At 41.6% G+C, this 15,692-nt stretch overlaps 1 protein-coding gene across 1 annotated transcript in view; it reads left to right on the top strand.

Annotated features, from left to right (window-relative positions):
• Positions 1–1,156: 1,156 nt before the first annotated feature.
• Positions 1,157–15,692, top strand: part of abca12 (ATP-binding cassette, sub-family A (ABC1), member 12) — a 95,457-nt gene continuing 80,921 nt past the window's right edge. Inside the window, exons 1-14 of the mRNA XM_071355258.1 lie at positions 1,157–1,423; positions 1,964–2,044; positions 2,400–2,493; positions 3,193–3,352; positions 4,960–5,084; positions 5,468–5,541; positions 6,345–6,524; positions 6,694–6,899; positions 8,295–8,416; positions 9,316–9,419; positions 10,357–10,500; positions 11,540–11,709; positions 12,007–12,137; positions 12,285–12,415. Of these exons, the coding sequence (XP_071211359.1) occupies positions 1,976–2,044; positions 2,400–2,493; positions 3,193–3,352; positions 4,960–5,084; positions 5,468–5,541; positions 6,345–6,524; positions 6,694–6,899; positions 8,295–8,416; positions 9,316–9,419; positions 10,357–10,500; positions 11,540–11,709; positions 12,007–12,137; positions 12,285–12,415 (1,710 nt within the window). The 5' untranslated portion in view covers positions 1,157–1,423; positions 1,964–1,975. The remainder of the gene's footprint in view (positions 1,424–1,963; positions 2,045–2,399; positions 2,494–3,192; positions 3,353–4,959; positions 5,085–5,467; positions 5,542–6,344; positions 6,525–6,693; positions 6,900–8,294; positions 8,417–9,315; positions 9,420–10,356; positions 10,501–11,539; positions 11,710–12,006; positions 12,138–12,284; positions 12,416–15,692) is intronic.

The following is a 15,692-nucleotide window of genomic DNA, read 5'->3' as shown; positions in this document are numbered from 1 at the left end:
GAGCGTGACACTAGGACCAAAAGGCTTCTCAACAGCATTTACCCCCAAGCCATAAAACTCCTGAACAGGTAATCAAATGGCTACCCGGACTATACCTACATATTACCTCAATTAGCCCCAATGCCCCCGCACAATGACTCTGTTCCAGTACCTCCTGTATATAGCCTCACTACTGTTATTTTCACTGACATTTTACAGTTTATTTTTTCTTTACTTATCTATTGTTTACCTAATGCCTATTTTTTTACTTAAAAATTGCACTGTTGGTTAGGGCTTGTAAGTAATCATTTCATTGTAAGGTCTACCTATACCTGTTGTATTCGGCGCACGTGACAAATAAACGTTGATTTGATTTGCTCTGTTGAACATATTCTTTGGAAGGACTTCTAATAGCAACAGTGAATATATTTAGTTATGAAGAGGTTTCTTAATAATCATTCTCAACATAGCACATTGCTAATCGTCAGTGACAAATTGAAATGCTAAGCAGCGCTGGTTTTGGTTAAAACCCTGGATGAGAGACCAAATAGCTTTATGTCAACACTACTGTAGGAAGTGCATCCCAGCCTATTGTTACTTGTTTTGATGGTGGATATAAAGTTGAAAATCTGACATCGTTTCAAAGGCACATATTCAACATATTTTATACAAGATTTGTCTATGTTGAAAGTGGGTTACAATAATGAAATAATCCCGTGGTTAAAATGTCAATCTCAAAATAACAGTTTGTTGATTACTTTTTACAACTCCAGTGTATTTTAAACAGATCCACGTCACAATACGTTGACAAATTACGTTGAAACAACTCTGATTCAACCAGTTTGTGCCGGGTGGGAAGTTGTGGTTTGCAATATGTAACGTGTTTGGTAACGTAGGCTACCTATTTCTTGCCGCTCACTAATAAGACCACAATTAGCTATTGGGGATCCGCATTTACAACACAACTCGAAGGCAAATTAACTTCATAGACAACATTTTGTAGCCTGCATTAAAATAGTTATAACATTTTATAATATTAGCGTGGGGGCGAATTTTACGTACGCACGCATGCACAGACACACACACACACACACACACTCAAATAAACAGGACAGGCAAGTTACAACACCCGCCCCTTAGGCTGCATTATTAGTCCATGACTGTCTTTGAAGCACCTGCAGAAGCCAAGAATCACGGCAAACTAAATTGGATTCAGACAACCACTCTGGACTGTAACTGCTGGCTGGGCCCACAAGATATTCCGCATATTATAATAAGTCACTAAACGTCGTGGATTGAAGTAGCCTGTTTTCTTTCTTTTCTTCAAGTTGTTCCGACTGACGGAGAGCGGCTGCTAGGATTTACTTTTACGATGTCCCAGTTGGAGTCTGTCGATAATATCCGATAAGGACTTTAGGCTACCCGGGAAAAACCAAGAGAAAATGTAACCTATTTGAAATTGAAATGTTATTTTCGTGTTATATGTTTTGTGTTCATTTGAATATGTTCTAAAGATGATGATAACAAGGCTAATGTGGGGAGAATCTGTAACATGATCGAATTGATATAAAAATAAATAATGTTGGCCTAGATCTGGCCAAATTATATTAGGAAATTCAGGTCATGGTCTAGTTTCTCTATCTTTAAAAAAAAAATCGAAATATTTACAACCAATGTTATATTCACAGAGACACAAGGTAGATAGACTACATTAAAGCCAGTTGCTCAGATTATAATGCATTCAATAACACGACAAAACTCCACACTTTTCCAATCTTAGAATTCAGGATAAAGGAATACATAACGAAACCCTATAGGTTTTTTCCATAGTGTCTGTTAAATGCAATGATTTGATGACTTTATATAATAATACAAATAGTACTGATTATATTATAGTACTGAGCATATTATAATGATTAGTATTCAACATTGACATATACATAATTTGACAAGTCCTTTTCCCCCCCATCGTTTTCTCCTCCAGCTTCCTTTACTGATGGCCGGATTTTTCCAACAGCTGCGACTTTTACTTTGGAAAAATGCCCTTGGTGTCATTAGACAACCGGTATGTAAAAAAACAAGCATTTCATTGGTTTATTGTGAAAGCTATTCCTTCAATAATTATATGAGGAGCATGAGTGACATCTTGAAAGAAAATAATTATGTCATACCAAACGAATTTTCTCATGTTCTAAGTCTCTGATGATCTATTACACATTAAGACACACATTTTAGATCAACATTACATGTTCTGTAATTTCAATGCACTTATACAAATGTATACAAAACTATGAACAAATGAAAGCAACATTGACTGTCTTCAGAAATTGTCTGTGTTTTTATCTAGTCTAAACAATGTAAGGTGTTGTGTGTGTTAGGGCTGGACTATCTGATCTGAAACTTTGTATTCTGTCCATCAGGGCTGGACTGTGGCCCTCCTGGTTTGGCCACTGGTCATCTTCATCATCCTGGCCATCACCCGCTCCCAGTTCCCCCCTAAGTTGAAAGACTCATGTAAGTAAAGGACCGTTTCTAGAGAGGTGCACTGATTTATGACATTGTGTAATAACTTGTTGGTGAATCTATGACACATTTAAAAAAAAAAAAAAATACCCCTTGAGATTAGAGAATACATCAGTCAATACTAAACTAAAGTGTTGAGTTGAGTTAATCATATACCATTTTTTTTACAGGTGTATGTGGTCATTATACTACTGCGTTAAATTACAATTCCATTAGTGACAGAGTTTAACTACTGTGTTTGCTTCATCTTCAGTCACAATGTTTTGTTCTGGAGATCTTTTCCAAAGCTTGAAAACAACAGATGAAAAGATTTGTGTGTATGTTTCCCTCCCTGACGTAAAACTCTAAAGAGTTAGTTAAGACGGCCAATGTGACGTGGGAGATCTCGTGACCCTGTGGTCCTCACCTCTCACAAAGCTCCTCATCACGTGATTCAGCAAATAAAAGAAAACTAACAACACAAATAGGAGTGACCGAATTGTGTTAGAGTTGAGATGCCATCATGATTGGTCTATGGGCTTTCGTATAGCAATACCAGTAAATTGTGTTGTTTCTGTCCAGTTTTAAGTCAACAAAGCATGACCAAAATAACTTACATTCAAGATGCATAATCGGTAGGGCTGGGAATTGCCATTGAACTCACGATACGATATTGGGGTGTCTGTTTGTCTATCTATCTTTTTTTCCCAGGCTATGTGGCCCCTAGGAACCTCCCCAGTACAGGTTTCTTCCCCTTTCTCCAGACCCTCATGTGTAACACAGACAGCTCCTGCCACAACACAACTCGTCTGTTCGCCAAGAGTTCAACTAAAAACACCAGGGCATCGTGGACAGAACACGATGCAAAGAGGTACTCTGTCTTCACATAACTTTGTGGTTTTATATAGTGCTTTTCCAGATGTTCAAAGCACTTTGCGTAGTAAGGGGGGACATTCAACTCATCCATCATTGGCCATTCTCATACAACATTCTCCTGAACCTGAACTACTGTGCTTCTGTGGTCAAGTTATCTATCAGAATTGGATGATGCTGTGGTTTTGATTTTGCAATTCCATTGCCTAGAAGGATAGAGTCAGGGAATAGTGTGAGGAAACAGGCTGTCTTTGATTTCAGAGCAGAAAGGCCTCATGAGTCATAATATAAGTTAAAAAAGTCAAACCTCAACATCCACCAGAACTGAACAAATGAATATAATGATAACCCAAAAGGATTTGTTTTTACATTAAGTCGTTTGTGGATGTGTCACATCAATTATTCCTTTCAGATTCATCAATATTGTGATACCACTGAGGAATAAATATATTTTTGTTTTGCGTTGAGGCTCATTTTATCATCTGGTATAGTTTTAGTGAGTAGAGAGACAAAGAGACAGGCTGGAGATCAGCAACCCCACAGCACAGAGGAGGGAGACACCTTGATGGTACTGCATCACATCACAAGGGAGGGGATTAGTGTTTTCATGGAAAATTTCCTTGGGGGGGGGGGGGGGGGGGGGGTAAGCCTCAGACAATAGACACAATCTCTGGAATGCTTTCTAACTCTGTTTTTTTCTGCTGACTGATAATGGCCTGTCGTCCACAGCAATGACAATGTTGTTCATTAGACGTTTTTTGTAGTACAGTTTTGAATTTGTATTGGTCAACAATATAATTTAAAATAATATGTTTAAGGTAAGATAGATGTGAGTCCTTTTCTGAACATTTGACCATGGAAAAGTCTTGCTTTGTAGAGTTAGGTGTGTTGCATATTTCAAGTTCCTCTGTGGAATCAACTGTGACTCCATCATTATGTTTAGTCCATGCTGTCATTGTCACTTAATTCTACTTATTCTTGTTGAGCATAAGAACATTCCATGAGGGTGCCAATGTTAGGAGAACCTGTTTGGTTTCCCCTTTCCCTGGTGTAATACGTAACTGACTGCATGGCTGACTGACAGATTGCTTTCACAATGCCTCACCCTTCATAGCTTCTATCTTCTACCTTTTTGTTTGGACACATCTTCAGCCTTTTATAAATACTCATTATCATCGCCATTCTAGTGTAGTAAGTGTTTCTTTGTGTTTAAAACAACAGCTATTACATAAGTAACTGATGGGTGTTTGTTGTCAAAGTGTAGGGTTGTGTGAAAAGATTGTGAAGAGGCTATGTATGATGGTTGGCATTTGTAAAGGTCATTGGTTGTCATTGTACTCTACTGTGTGGTACATTTATATTTTCTCATACTGATGCCTTTTATTTTAATAGCCTAGGTGGCTGTTTGTTTCTGCTCTCTCATTATTGAATTGTCATGCTTGACAATGAACGCAATGGAGTTGGAAAGAGCACAAACAGATCTGAGACCAGTCTAAGTGGTCCCCTCTCTTACCTTACCCTCTCTCTCCACCCCTTCTCTCATTGCATAACCACTCTCACCGTACTTTCTCTCTCCTCTCCTCTCCCTCTCTCCATATATAACAGGGTATCCCTGCTGCCCCATGGCACCCCCATGCTAATGGGCATTGGGATGGGTGGTAGAGTCCGTGCTGTGCTGCACGAGACATCTGACCAGCCTCAGATCATGGAGCTCTGGGACAACTTTCTGAGTAGGTCCTCTTCCTCAGTAACAGAAAACCATGGTCTGGTCCCAGATCTGTTTGTGCTCTTGCCAAATCTATTGCTGTCATTGTCAAGCCAAGCGTTTTTGTCAATGTTTGGCATGACAATAAGTAACAAGAAGTTGACATGATAGCACAAACAGACTGGCTAGAGAAACCATAGGAAAGTCTAAAAACATATAGGTGAACTGCTAATAAATACTACACTCAATATAACTATGTTGATTTGTTTCCCTTGTAGCCTATGTTAACAATCTTTGTGGCAATGTCTCTTGTTTATATTTGTTACAATTTATACAATGACATAAGGATGGTGTAATGAATGGTACCATGCTGGCCTATAATTTAATTATATCCTTCATATTTTCCAGATGCCAGCCACCAAGATAAATCAAAGTACAACTCTCCCATGGAGGGATTGAACAACACCCTACTGGGAGACAAGGTGCGTCTGATGGAAATCATCAATATGTACAGTACCAGTCAAAAGTTTGTACATTGTAGAATAATAGTGAGGACATCAAAACTATGAAAAAACACATATGGAATCATGTAGTAACCAAGAAAGTGTTAAACAAATCAAAATCGATTTTATATTTGAGAGTCTTCAAAGTAGCCACCCTTTGCCTTCATGACAGCTTTGCCCACTCTTGGCATTCTCTCAACCAGCTTCATGAGGTAGTCACCTGGAATGCTTTTCCAACAGTATTGAAGGAGTTCCCACATATGCTGAGCACTTGTTGGCTGCTTTTCCTTCACTCCGCGATCCAACTCATCCCAAACCATCTCAATTGGGTTGAGGTCGGGTGATTGTGGAGGCCAGGTCATCTGATGCAGCACTCCATCACTTTCCTTGTTTGTCAAATAGCCCTTACACAGCCTGGAGGTGTGTTGGGTCATTGTCCTGTTGAAAAACATATGATAGCCCCCTAAGCGCAAACTAGATGGGAGTGCGTATCGCTGCAGAATGTTGTGGTAGCCATGCTGGTTAAGTGTGCCTTGAATTCTAAATAAATCACTGACAGTGTCACCAGCAAAGCATCCCCAAACTATCACACATCCTCCTCCATGCTTCATGGTGGGAGCCACACATGTGGAGGTCATCCGTTCACCTACTCTGCGTCACACATAAACATGGCGGTTGGAACCAGAAATCTCAGAAAGTGGTTTGTATTGAGATGATGTACTGTATATATAACTCATTCCAAATACCTATGTGCCATCCTTCTACCCTGTGCGAGCGAGCAGGAAGCGCTGGATGCGATGCTGGATTCCGTGAACCTGTTGAAGAGGTCTCTGTGCTCCTTCTCCCTGACGGTCCTTAACGTGTCCTCCATGTCCTCCATCGACCCCCTCACCTACGGACTGGTCACCTTCTGCAAGTCCAACAACACCCTGCTGGAGGTCTCACTGCTCACCATCAACCAGGTGTGTGTATGTGTGTGTGCTCTCAAATTTCCTCTTCCTCACTGTTCCAACAGTGACAAACAAGACTTGGAAGGATGGCAACACAATACTAATATTATGCAAATTCAGACATAAGATAGATGGATCATGTTTGATTTTTAATGTTGAAGCATGCTGCTGGTTCCCTCAGGTCCTGACGGAGCTGTTGCTGAAAGACCCAGCGCAGGCCCTAACCACAATGGGCACGGCAGTTGTGGTGTTTGAGAGGCTGCAGAGGGAGACTTCGCTGTGGGAGGGGCTACTGGGCCTGCCGCGTCTCCTCATGCCCACCACCCCCGATAAGATCCTGGATCAGGTGCTGGATGAGGGGGAGAGTCTTCTGCAAAACATCAAGAGGTAATGTATTAATCAAATGTATTTTACATCAACAGTTGGTCATGTGTGGCTCAGTTGGTAGAGAATGCCTCTTAGAAGTCTTGCAATGCCAGGGCCATGGGTTTGATTCCCGCTAAGGCCATCCATATGAAAATGCATGCATGCATGATTGTAAGTTGCTTTGGATTAAGCCTCTGCTCAATGGCATTTACTATTATTAGATGTCACAATGTACCTAACAAAGTGCTTACCAAAGTGCCTAACAAAGTGCTCAACAAAGTGCCTAACAAAGTGCTCAACAAAGTGCTCAACAAAGTGCTTAACAAAGTGCCTAACAAAGTGCTTAACAAAGTGCTTAACAAAGTGCCTAACAAAGTGCCTAACGAAGTGCTTAAAAGTAACCCGGCCTAGAGCACAAAGAGCAAGCAGAAGCACACCGACAAGGAAACAACTAACTACAAGGAAGGACCCGAGAAAGGAACCAGGCTCCGAGGAGAGTATGTTGAGGAAGCGGGCAGAGTTTGGGAGGAGAGAGATAGTTGTAGTATGGAGGGTATACTGTTGATGGCGTTTTAAACTGTACTGACCCTAGCTTCCAACCTTGGTTGGTTCTGGGGGTAGGGTATAGTTGCCCCCAGATGTTGATTTGGGGTCGGTTTTGCATTTTCCCCACCAATGGTTTAGGTTAGGATTGGGAGAGGGGAAGCTGATCCTAGATCTGTGCCTAGGGGAAACTTCAGCCTGTAGCGTGGTTCTGTGAGTTTAGCAAGAGATAGATAGTTGTAGAGTACAGGATGAACTATAGAGGGAGTTTCGACAAACACTGCTGAACTTTACCATTCCTTTTTATCTCTACAATCTGGTTTTTCAGCTCCACCATGGTGGAAAAATGCATACCTCCTAAGCTGTGTTTTAATCATAATGAATGACAGGCTCTTTTTTCTCCGTGACAAAAGTAATGTCGAAACTTGTTTCTTCAAGGTATTACATAAGCATAATGAACTCATCTTGCTGCAGGTGTCTGGAATGTGTGTGTGTGTGTGTTTCAAGTTTTATTTGTCGTATGTACGGCATACACATGTTATACACCATCCAACGAAATGCTTACTTCCAGGTTCCTTCTAGACAATGCAACAACAATAAGAAATAAGATACGATAAGAATACAAACATAAAGTAAACTGCTCAGTAGAATAGAATAAACATTGTAGCATAAGTATAATACAGGAAGGCACAATTTATGATCCAATATTGTACGTGTGTGTGTGCTACGTGCATGCGTACATCCATATGTGCGTGTGTGTGCTTCCGTGCATGTGTGCACATTCAGATATTTCTATGTCTGCTCACCATAGCCTACATTAGGTGAGTAAATCATTATCAGGCATATGTTTTCTCCTCCTCCCCTCCTGTGTAGGACTATGGCTGCCATCGAGAGCAACTTCCCAGAGGCTAATCTTTCAGCTGTCTCCATGGTGAACCCTGCTATTGTCGGAAGCATCAACTTGCTCCAGTACGTCAGGAACTGGCATGGCAAAGGTACGGTACCTATGCCAAGAACAAAGCAATCAACAAAATCAGATCTGTTTATTAGACAATTTATTTTAACACAAGTAGAAAAAGACAACATGCATAAATACAATTATTGAGGATTACACAAAAAATGTATATTTACATTGTGGCCCTCTTTAAATCACTTCCAACCTTTTTCTTACATCACGTTTGATCTCCATGTCTACTGACTATCTCTATTGGTTTCTGATGACTCTCTTACTAACATCCTTATTCTTTCTCTAATTACTACTTTACCTCAAGCACCAAATGTTCATCTGCACTCATTTATATGTTTTTGATTTGTCAATGTATTTATTCAGTTGGGAAGACATAAATATAATCTGATGCTCGGAATCAGATGCATTTTACATTTTTGAATTCAGACTCCACATGCAGGCCCACAACAATAAACCTTTATCCTAAGGGGAAACCCCCTAACAAAGCACAATACTGTTTCGCCATGTTATGGCGTCATCATCTGGGTTAATACAAGATGCAATGGCTTTAATAACTATTAAATAAAGTATCAGGAATTTCTGACCTGTTGCTTTTGGATAAACAATTTGTGATAGAATAAATCCTGGCAACTACCAAACTAGCTCATTTCAGTTCAGCTATGTGAGTCAGCCAGGTTAATTGGAAGAGGACAGAGGTAGTGTTTTTATTTGTCATGACTTACAGAATCAAACAACATTCTTTTGATTTAGAAGGGAACACTATGAAAGAAATTAGAATGTGAACGTACATCCAACATTTATACTAGGCCAAAATACAAACCCCTCAGAGGAATGTTGACTGTCATGTTTTCAGCTCTCACTTGTCAGTAACCTCTTTAGATAGGCCACTTTTATCTGACATTTCTCAAAAAATATGATTTTACACAGATGTCTACATCACTCTTGGTGATGTTATCATGGTGCCACCCAATACCTCAGCACCAGCAGCTGGCAACACCCTCATGCAGCAGGTCAGGATACCACTAGACCAGGTAAACCTCCCTTCCCTGGCCAAAGGCCCTGTTAGAATGCTTTAGAAATGTGAGTTAAGCTTCCCTAGCCTGGTCCAGATCTGTTTGTGCTGTCTAGCCAACTCCTGTGTTCATTGTCGTGGGACCTGGCTAAAGATTCCATTCCCTGGGCTAAATCTGTTCTTAGTACAGCACAGTATGTGTTTGAATATCCTCCAGTAAATAAATATTTAGCCGGTATGACGGGCATACTAAATAAAAAATCTGATAAGTCTAGGTACCAGGAAGTGACTAGGAATGCTTCTATCTGATATCAGGATGGATGTAAAACCTGTTCTTACTCAACAGTGATACTCATCACCACTTTTCTAAAAGGGACAATATAGCTTTGTCTATGAATTTGAGTTCTTCAGCACCATCCCTAAGCTATTTACCCCAAAAAGTGGCGGGGTGGCTGTTTTGTTGTTATTTCAATGCCTGATTGTCCCTTTAAAGGAATACTTCAGGATTTTGGCAATGCTGCCTTTTATCTACTTGCCCAGAGTTAGATGAACTGGTGGATACCATTTTTAGGTCTCTGTGTCCAGTATGAATGAAGTTAGAGGTAGTTTCGCGAGCCAATGCTAACTAGTATTAGTGCAATGACTGGAAGTCTATGGGTATCTGCTAGCATGCTAGTAGATACCCATAGACTTCCAGACATTGCGCTAACGCTAGTTAGCATTGTCTCGAGAAACGACCTCTAACTTCCTTCATACTGGACACAGCGACATAAAAATTGTCTGGAGAAGTAGATAAAGGGCCTCATTGCCAAAATCCCGAAGTATGCCTTTGAAGGAGATATGTACAATTACTCCTAAAAAATTATGTTAGTTCAAAGTAATTATGGGATTATTAAAGTATAAATTACTTTGCTGATGCATACCCAAACATGAACCTCTCCAACCCCAACCTTTAGGCTGTGGCGCTTACAATGGACAAGGCACTCCTGCATTCCTACATATGTTCAGGAAACCTCAGTGATGAGCTCCAAGCAGCTTGTACTGGAGGGACAATGGATATGCTGCTGGGGTGGATCAGTGCCGACAAGGTGGCCCAACAGGTATGTGTGTGTGGGTAGGTGGCGATGTGTTATGGCATCAGCGCAGAGAACAGAGGAAAACAGACAGTGAAGGTGATGTCTGGGGTAGGGCCGTTGCTGTCTTTCATTTCCTATCTGAATAGCATTACAAACCTTTTTTCCCCTTATTCTTTTCTCTGTTGTTCAAATGTAAAGACATGAATACATTATATAATTCCACTTTCTCTCTATCTCTCTTCCTCCTCCTCTCTCTCTTTGTCCCTCCCTTCCTCGCTCTACCCCCTTCTCAATACAAACACTCAATCAGAGAGAGACACAGGGGCAAACCAAACAAAGGGTTACCTTGGTAACATCCTAGCTTCAACAACATAACAGAGCAGTGGGGACTGATGGGGGAACTCACAGGGCCACCTGTATAACAGGACCCCAGAGATGACCAATTACACCTTTCTGCCAGGCTGCCACGAGGCTAGGGGTAGAGCTTTAAACTTATTACCAGTCAGAGGCAGAGGCAGTGAGCTAAGCCGCCTCTCATCTGTGTGCTCACTCACTGAACTATCGGGTTCAGAAATAATATATTTCTTGGATGATAGCCTGACTGTTTTTTCATTAATGGACTGATCTTGTGATCAGTGGTTATTGTACATAGGTACAGTAGGCTGACATCAATCTCTTAAAAGCAAAGGGAAACACGATGTCAATGGAGATTCATTGATTAGAGGTCTATTCCATGTTAATGCAGTCAATTTAGGAAGTAAGCAGAAATTCCAATGAAACATTTCCTCATTAAATAGCAATGAGGAAAAATTGTTAAAAAATGTCAGCTTTCTTCCTGAAATGAAATTGACGCCAACCCTGGTTCCTTATCTCTTCCCTCTCTCCTTCCCTTTATCTTCCCATCTTGACACACTTCAGGCTGACTGTTTGATCCCTAATGGGCTTATATGATGATCAGTGGTAACTGTATTAAACATACTGTGCATACAGGGTCGCAAAGGATATTGGGGTTCAATGGGGTTTATTGGTCCTCTGTGTGGCTTGCTGTGTTTCCCCTCTTCAGAGCCTCCTGGCCTCGAGTAAAGACACTGCTCCGGGGGATGTGACCTTCGCCAAAGGCCTCGTCCACAGCCTGATGGGACTGTTTGAGGCCCCCGGGGGCCACGGCTTCTCCAACAACACCAGGTCCCAGCGTAGCAGCGACACGCAGCCTCAGACCATAGAGGAAGAGCTGTGAGTGAATATTGTTTTGTTTCTCTCATTGTGTAGTTTTGGTGCTAGATACATGTAAAATACTGCACATTTAAAATTGTCAGTTCAATAGTTTTGGAAATAGACTTAAAGTAGTCGTCGGTGATGATAGGACTTTCACTTGAATCTACCTGAAATAGGTGTAACTGATCTTAGTACCTGGAAGCTTCAGAATAGTCTATAAACTCCATAAGAAAGTATATTGCCAAGCAAAGAAGCCCAAAGTCTATCCATAGTGTCCATTCTCCCATGGGTGACATCTAAACTCTGTGTTGGCAGGTTCCTGGGTGTGTCCTCAGTAGCAGTGGAGCTTCTGAAGGGCATTCCTGGCTGGAACTACGTTCAGATGGCCCTCACCACTGGCCATGCCTCCATGCAGCTGGCTACGACAGGCTTGGATACTGTAGTGGGTATGTACTGTGTGTATAGTACTGTATGAGTGCTGCATATACTGTATCCAATGAAGATGAACTGCAACTGTATACTTCTGTTGTGCCAATAAAGCATTTTGAATTGAATTGACCATGGTCACCTTGTGTTTTATTTCTGACACACAGAGATGATGGGGAAGGTGTCGACGGACGCCCATACCTACCAGGATACCTTCCTCTCCCTGATGTCCAACCAGGCTGCTGCTGACAACTTTGCTGGACAGGTCATGGACTCAATAGTGAAGACAATCATGAAGGTGAGTGGACTGGCTTTAATTAGGAAAAGCAGGCAAAGCTGGTTGAAATTACATCATAAAAAGAACTTAAGCACTTATAACCTGCTTACAACCAGAAGTATGCTGAACAAAAATGTAAAGTGTTGGTCCCATGTTTCATGAGCTGAAATAAAAGATCCCAGAAATGTTCCATACCCACAAAAAGCTTCTTTCTCTTAAATTTGTTTACACCCCTGTTAGTGAGCATTCCTCTTTTGCCAAGATAATCCATCCACCTGACAGGTGTAGCATATCAAGAATCTGATTAAACAGCATGATCATTACACAGGTGCTTGTGCTGGGGACATTCAAAGGCCACTCTAAATGTGCATTTTTGTCACACCACACAATGCCACAGATGTATCTCAAGTGCAATTGACATGCTGGCTGCAGGAATGTTTACCAGAGCTGTTGCCAGAGAATTTAATGGTAATTTCTCTACCATAAGTGCCTCCAACGTTGTTTTAGTGCCTCCAACCGTCCTCATAAACGCAGACCACGTGTAACCATGAAAGCCCAGGACCTTCACATCCGACTTCTTCACCTGTGGGATCATCTGAGACCAGCCACTCGGACAGCTGATGAAACTGAGGAGTATTTCAGTCTGTAATAAGTGGGTGGGCCTATGCACTCCCAGGCCCACCCATGGCTGCGCCCCTGCCCAGTCATGTGAAATCAAAATATTAGAGCCTAATATTTATTTAACATTTATTTAAATCCAATGATTGAGAGAGTAGTATCATTGTCTTGGTGTTTTTTTTTGTGATATGCATTTACAGTTGAAGTCGGAAGTTTACATACACTTAGGCTGGAGTCATTAAAACTAATTTTTCAACCACTCCACACATTTCTTGTTAACACGTTTTGGCAAGTCAGTTAGGACATCTACTTTGTGCATGACACAAGTAATTTTTCCAACAATTGTTTGCAGACAGATTATTTCACTTATAATTCACTGTATCACAATTCCAGTGGGTCAGAAGTTTATATACACTAAGTTGACTGTGCCTTTAAACAGCTTGGAAAATTCACAAAATTATGTCATGGCTTTAGAAGCTTCTGATAGGCTAATTGACATCATTTGAGTCAATTGGAGGTGTACCTGTGGATGTATTTCAAGCCCCACCTTCAAACTCAGTGCCTCCTTGCTTGACATCATGGGAAAATCTAAAGAAATTAGCCAAGACCTCAGAATTTTTTGGGGAGACTTCCACAAGTCTGGTTCATTCTTGGGAGCAATTTCCAAACGCCTGAAGGTACCACGTTCATCTGTACAAACAATAGTACGCAAGTATAAACACCATGGGACCACGCAGCCGTCATACCGCTCAGGAAGGAGACACGTTCTGTCTCCTAGAGATGCAAATCAATCACAGAACAACAGCGAAGAACCTTGTGAAGATGCTGGAGGAAACGGGTACAAATGTATCTACAGTGGGGAGAACAAGTATTTGATACACTGCCGATTTTGCAGGTTTTCCTACTTACAAAGCATGTAGAGGTCTGTAATTTTTATCATAGGTACACTTCAACTATGAGAGACGGAATCTAAAACAAAAATCCAGAAAATCACATTGTATGATTTTTAAGTAATTAATTTGCATTTTATTGCATGACATAAGTATTTGATACATCAGAAAAGCAGAACTTAATATTTGGTACAGAAACCTTTGTTTGCAATTACAGAGATCATACGTTTCCTGTAGTTCTTGACTAGGTTTGCACACACTGCAGCAGGGATTTTGGCCCACTCCTCCCTACAGATCTTCTCCAGATCCTTCAGGTTTCGGGGCTGTCGCTGGGCAATACGGACTTTCAGCTCCCTCCAAAGATTTTCTATTGGGTTCAGGTCTGGAGACTGGCTAGGCCACTCCAGGACCTTGAGATGCTTCTTACGGAGCCACTCCTTAGTTGCCATGGCTGTGTGCTTCGTGTCGTTGTCATGCTGGAAGACCCAGCCACGACCCATCTTCAATGCTCTTACTGAGGGAAGGAGGTTGTTGGCCAAGATCTCGCGATACATGGCCCCATCCATCCTCCCCTCAATACGGTGCAGTCGTCCTGTCCCCTTTGCAGAAAAGCATCCCCAAAGAATGATGTTTCCACCTCCATGCTTCACGGTTGGGATGGTGTTCTTGGGGTTGTACTCATCCTTCTTCTTCCTCCAAACACGGCGAGTGGAGTTAGACCAAAAAGCTCTATTTTTGTCTCATCAGACCACATGACCTTCTCCCATTCCTCCTCTGGATCATCCAGATGGTCATTGGCAAACTTCAGACGGGCCTGGACATGCACTGGCTTAAGCAGGGGGACCTTGCGTGCGCTGCAGGATTTTAATCCATGACGGCGTAGTGTGTTACTAATGGTTTTCTTTGAGACTGTGGTCCCAGCTCTCTTCAGGTCATTGACCAGGTCCTGCCGTGTAGTTCTGGGCTGATCCCTCACCTTCCTCATGATCATTGATGCCCCACGAGGTGAAATCTTGCATGGAGCCCCAGACCGAGGGTGATTGACCGTCATCTTGAACTTCTTCCATTTTCTAATAATTGTGCCAACAGTTGTTGCCTTCTCACCAAGCTGCTTGGCTATTGTCCTGTAGCCCATCCCAGCCTTGTACAGGTCTACAATTTATCCCTGATGTCCTTACACAGCTCTCTGGTCTTGGCCATTGTGGAGAGGTTGGAGTCTGTTTGATTGAGTGTGTGGACAGGTGTCTTTTATACAGGTAACGAGTTCAAACAGGTGCAGTTAATACAGGTAATGAGTGGAGAACAGGAGGGCTTCTTAAAGAAAAACTAACAGGTCTGTGAGAGCCGGAATTCTTACTGGTTGGTAGGTGATCAAATACTTATGTCATGCAATAAAATGCAAATTAATTACTTAAAAATCATACAATGTGATTTTCTGGATTTTTGTTTTAGATTCCGTCTCTCACAGTTGAAGTGTACCTATGATAAAAATGACAGACCTCTACATGCTTTGTAAGTAGGAAAACCTGCAAAATCGGCAGTGTATCAAATACTTGTTCTCCCCACTGTATATCCACAGTAAAACGGGTCCTATATTGACATAACCGGAGAGGCCGCACAGCAAGGAAGAAGCCACTGCTCCAAAACCGTCATAAAAAAGCCAGACTATGGTTTGCAACTGCACATGGGGACAAAGATCATACTTTTTGGAAAAATGCCCTCTGGTCTGATGAAACAGAAATAGAACTGTTTGGCCATAATGACCATCGTTATGTTTGGAGGAAAAAGGG

This window comes from Salvelinus alpinus, chromosome 20 (genome assembly GCF_045679555.1).
Source record: "Salvelinus alpinus chromosome 20, SLU_Salpinus.1, whole genome shotgun sequence".
Taxonomy (NCBI): domain Eukaryota; kingdom Metazoa; phylum Chordata; class Actinopteri; order Salmoniformes; family Salmonidae; genus Salvelinus; species Salvelinus alpinus.
The sequence above is the reverse complement of the archived record's forward strand: the minus strand, read 5'-3'. Positions and strand labels throughout refer to the sequence as shown.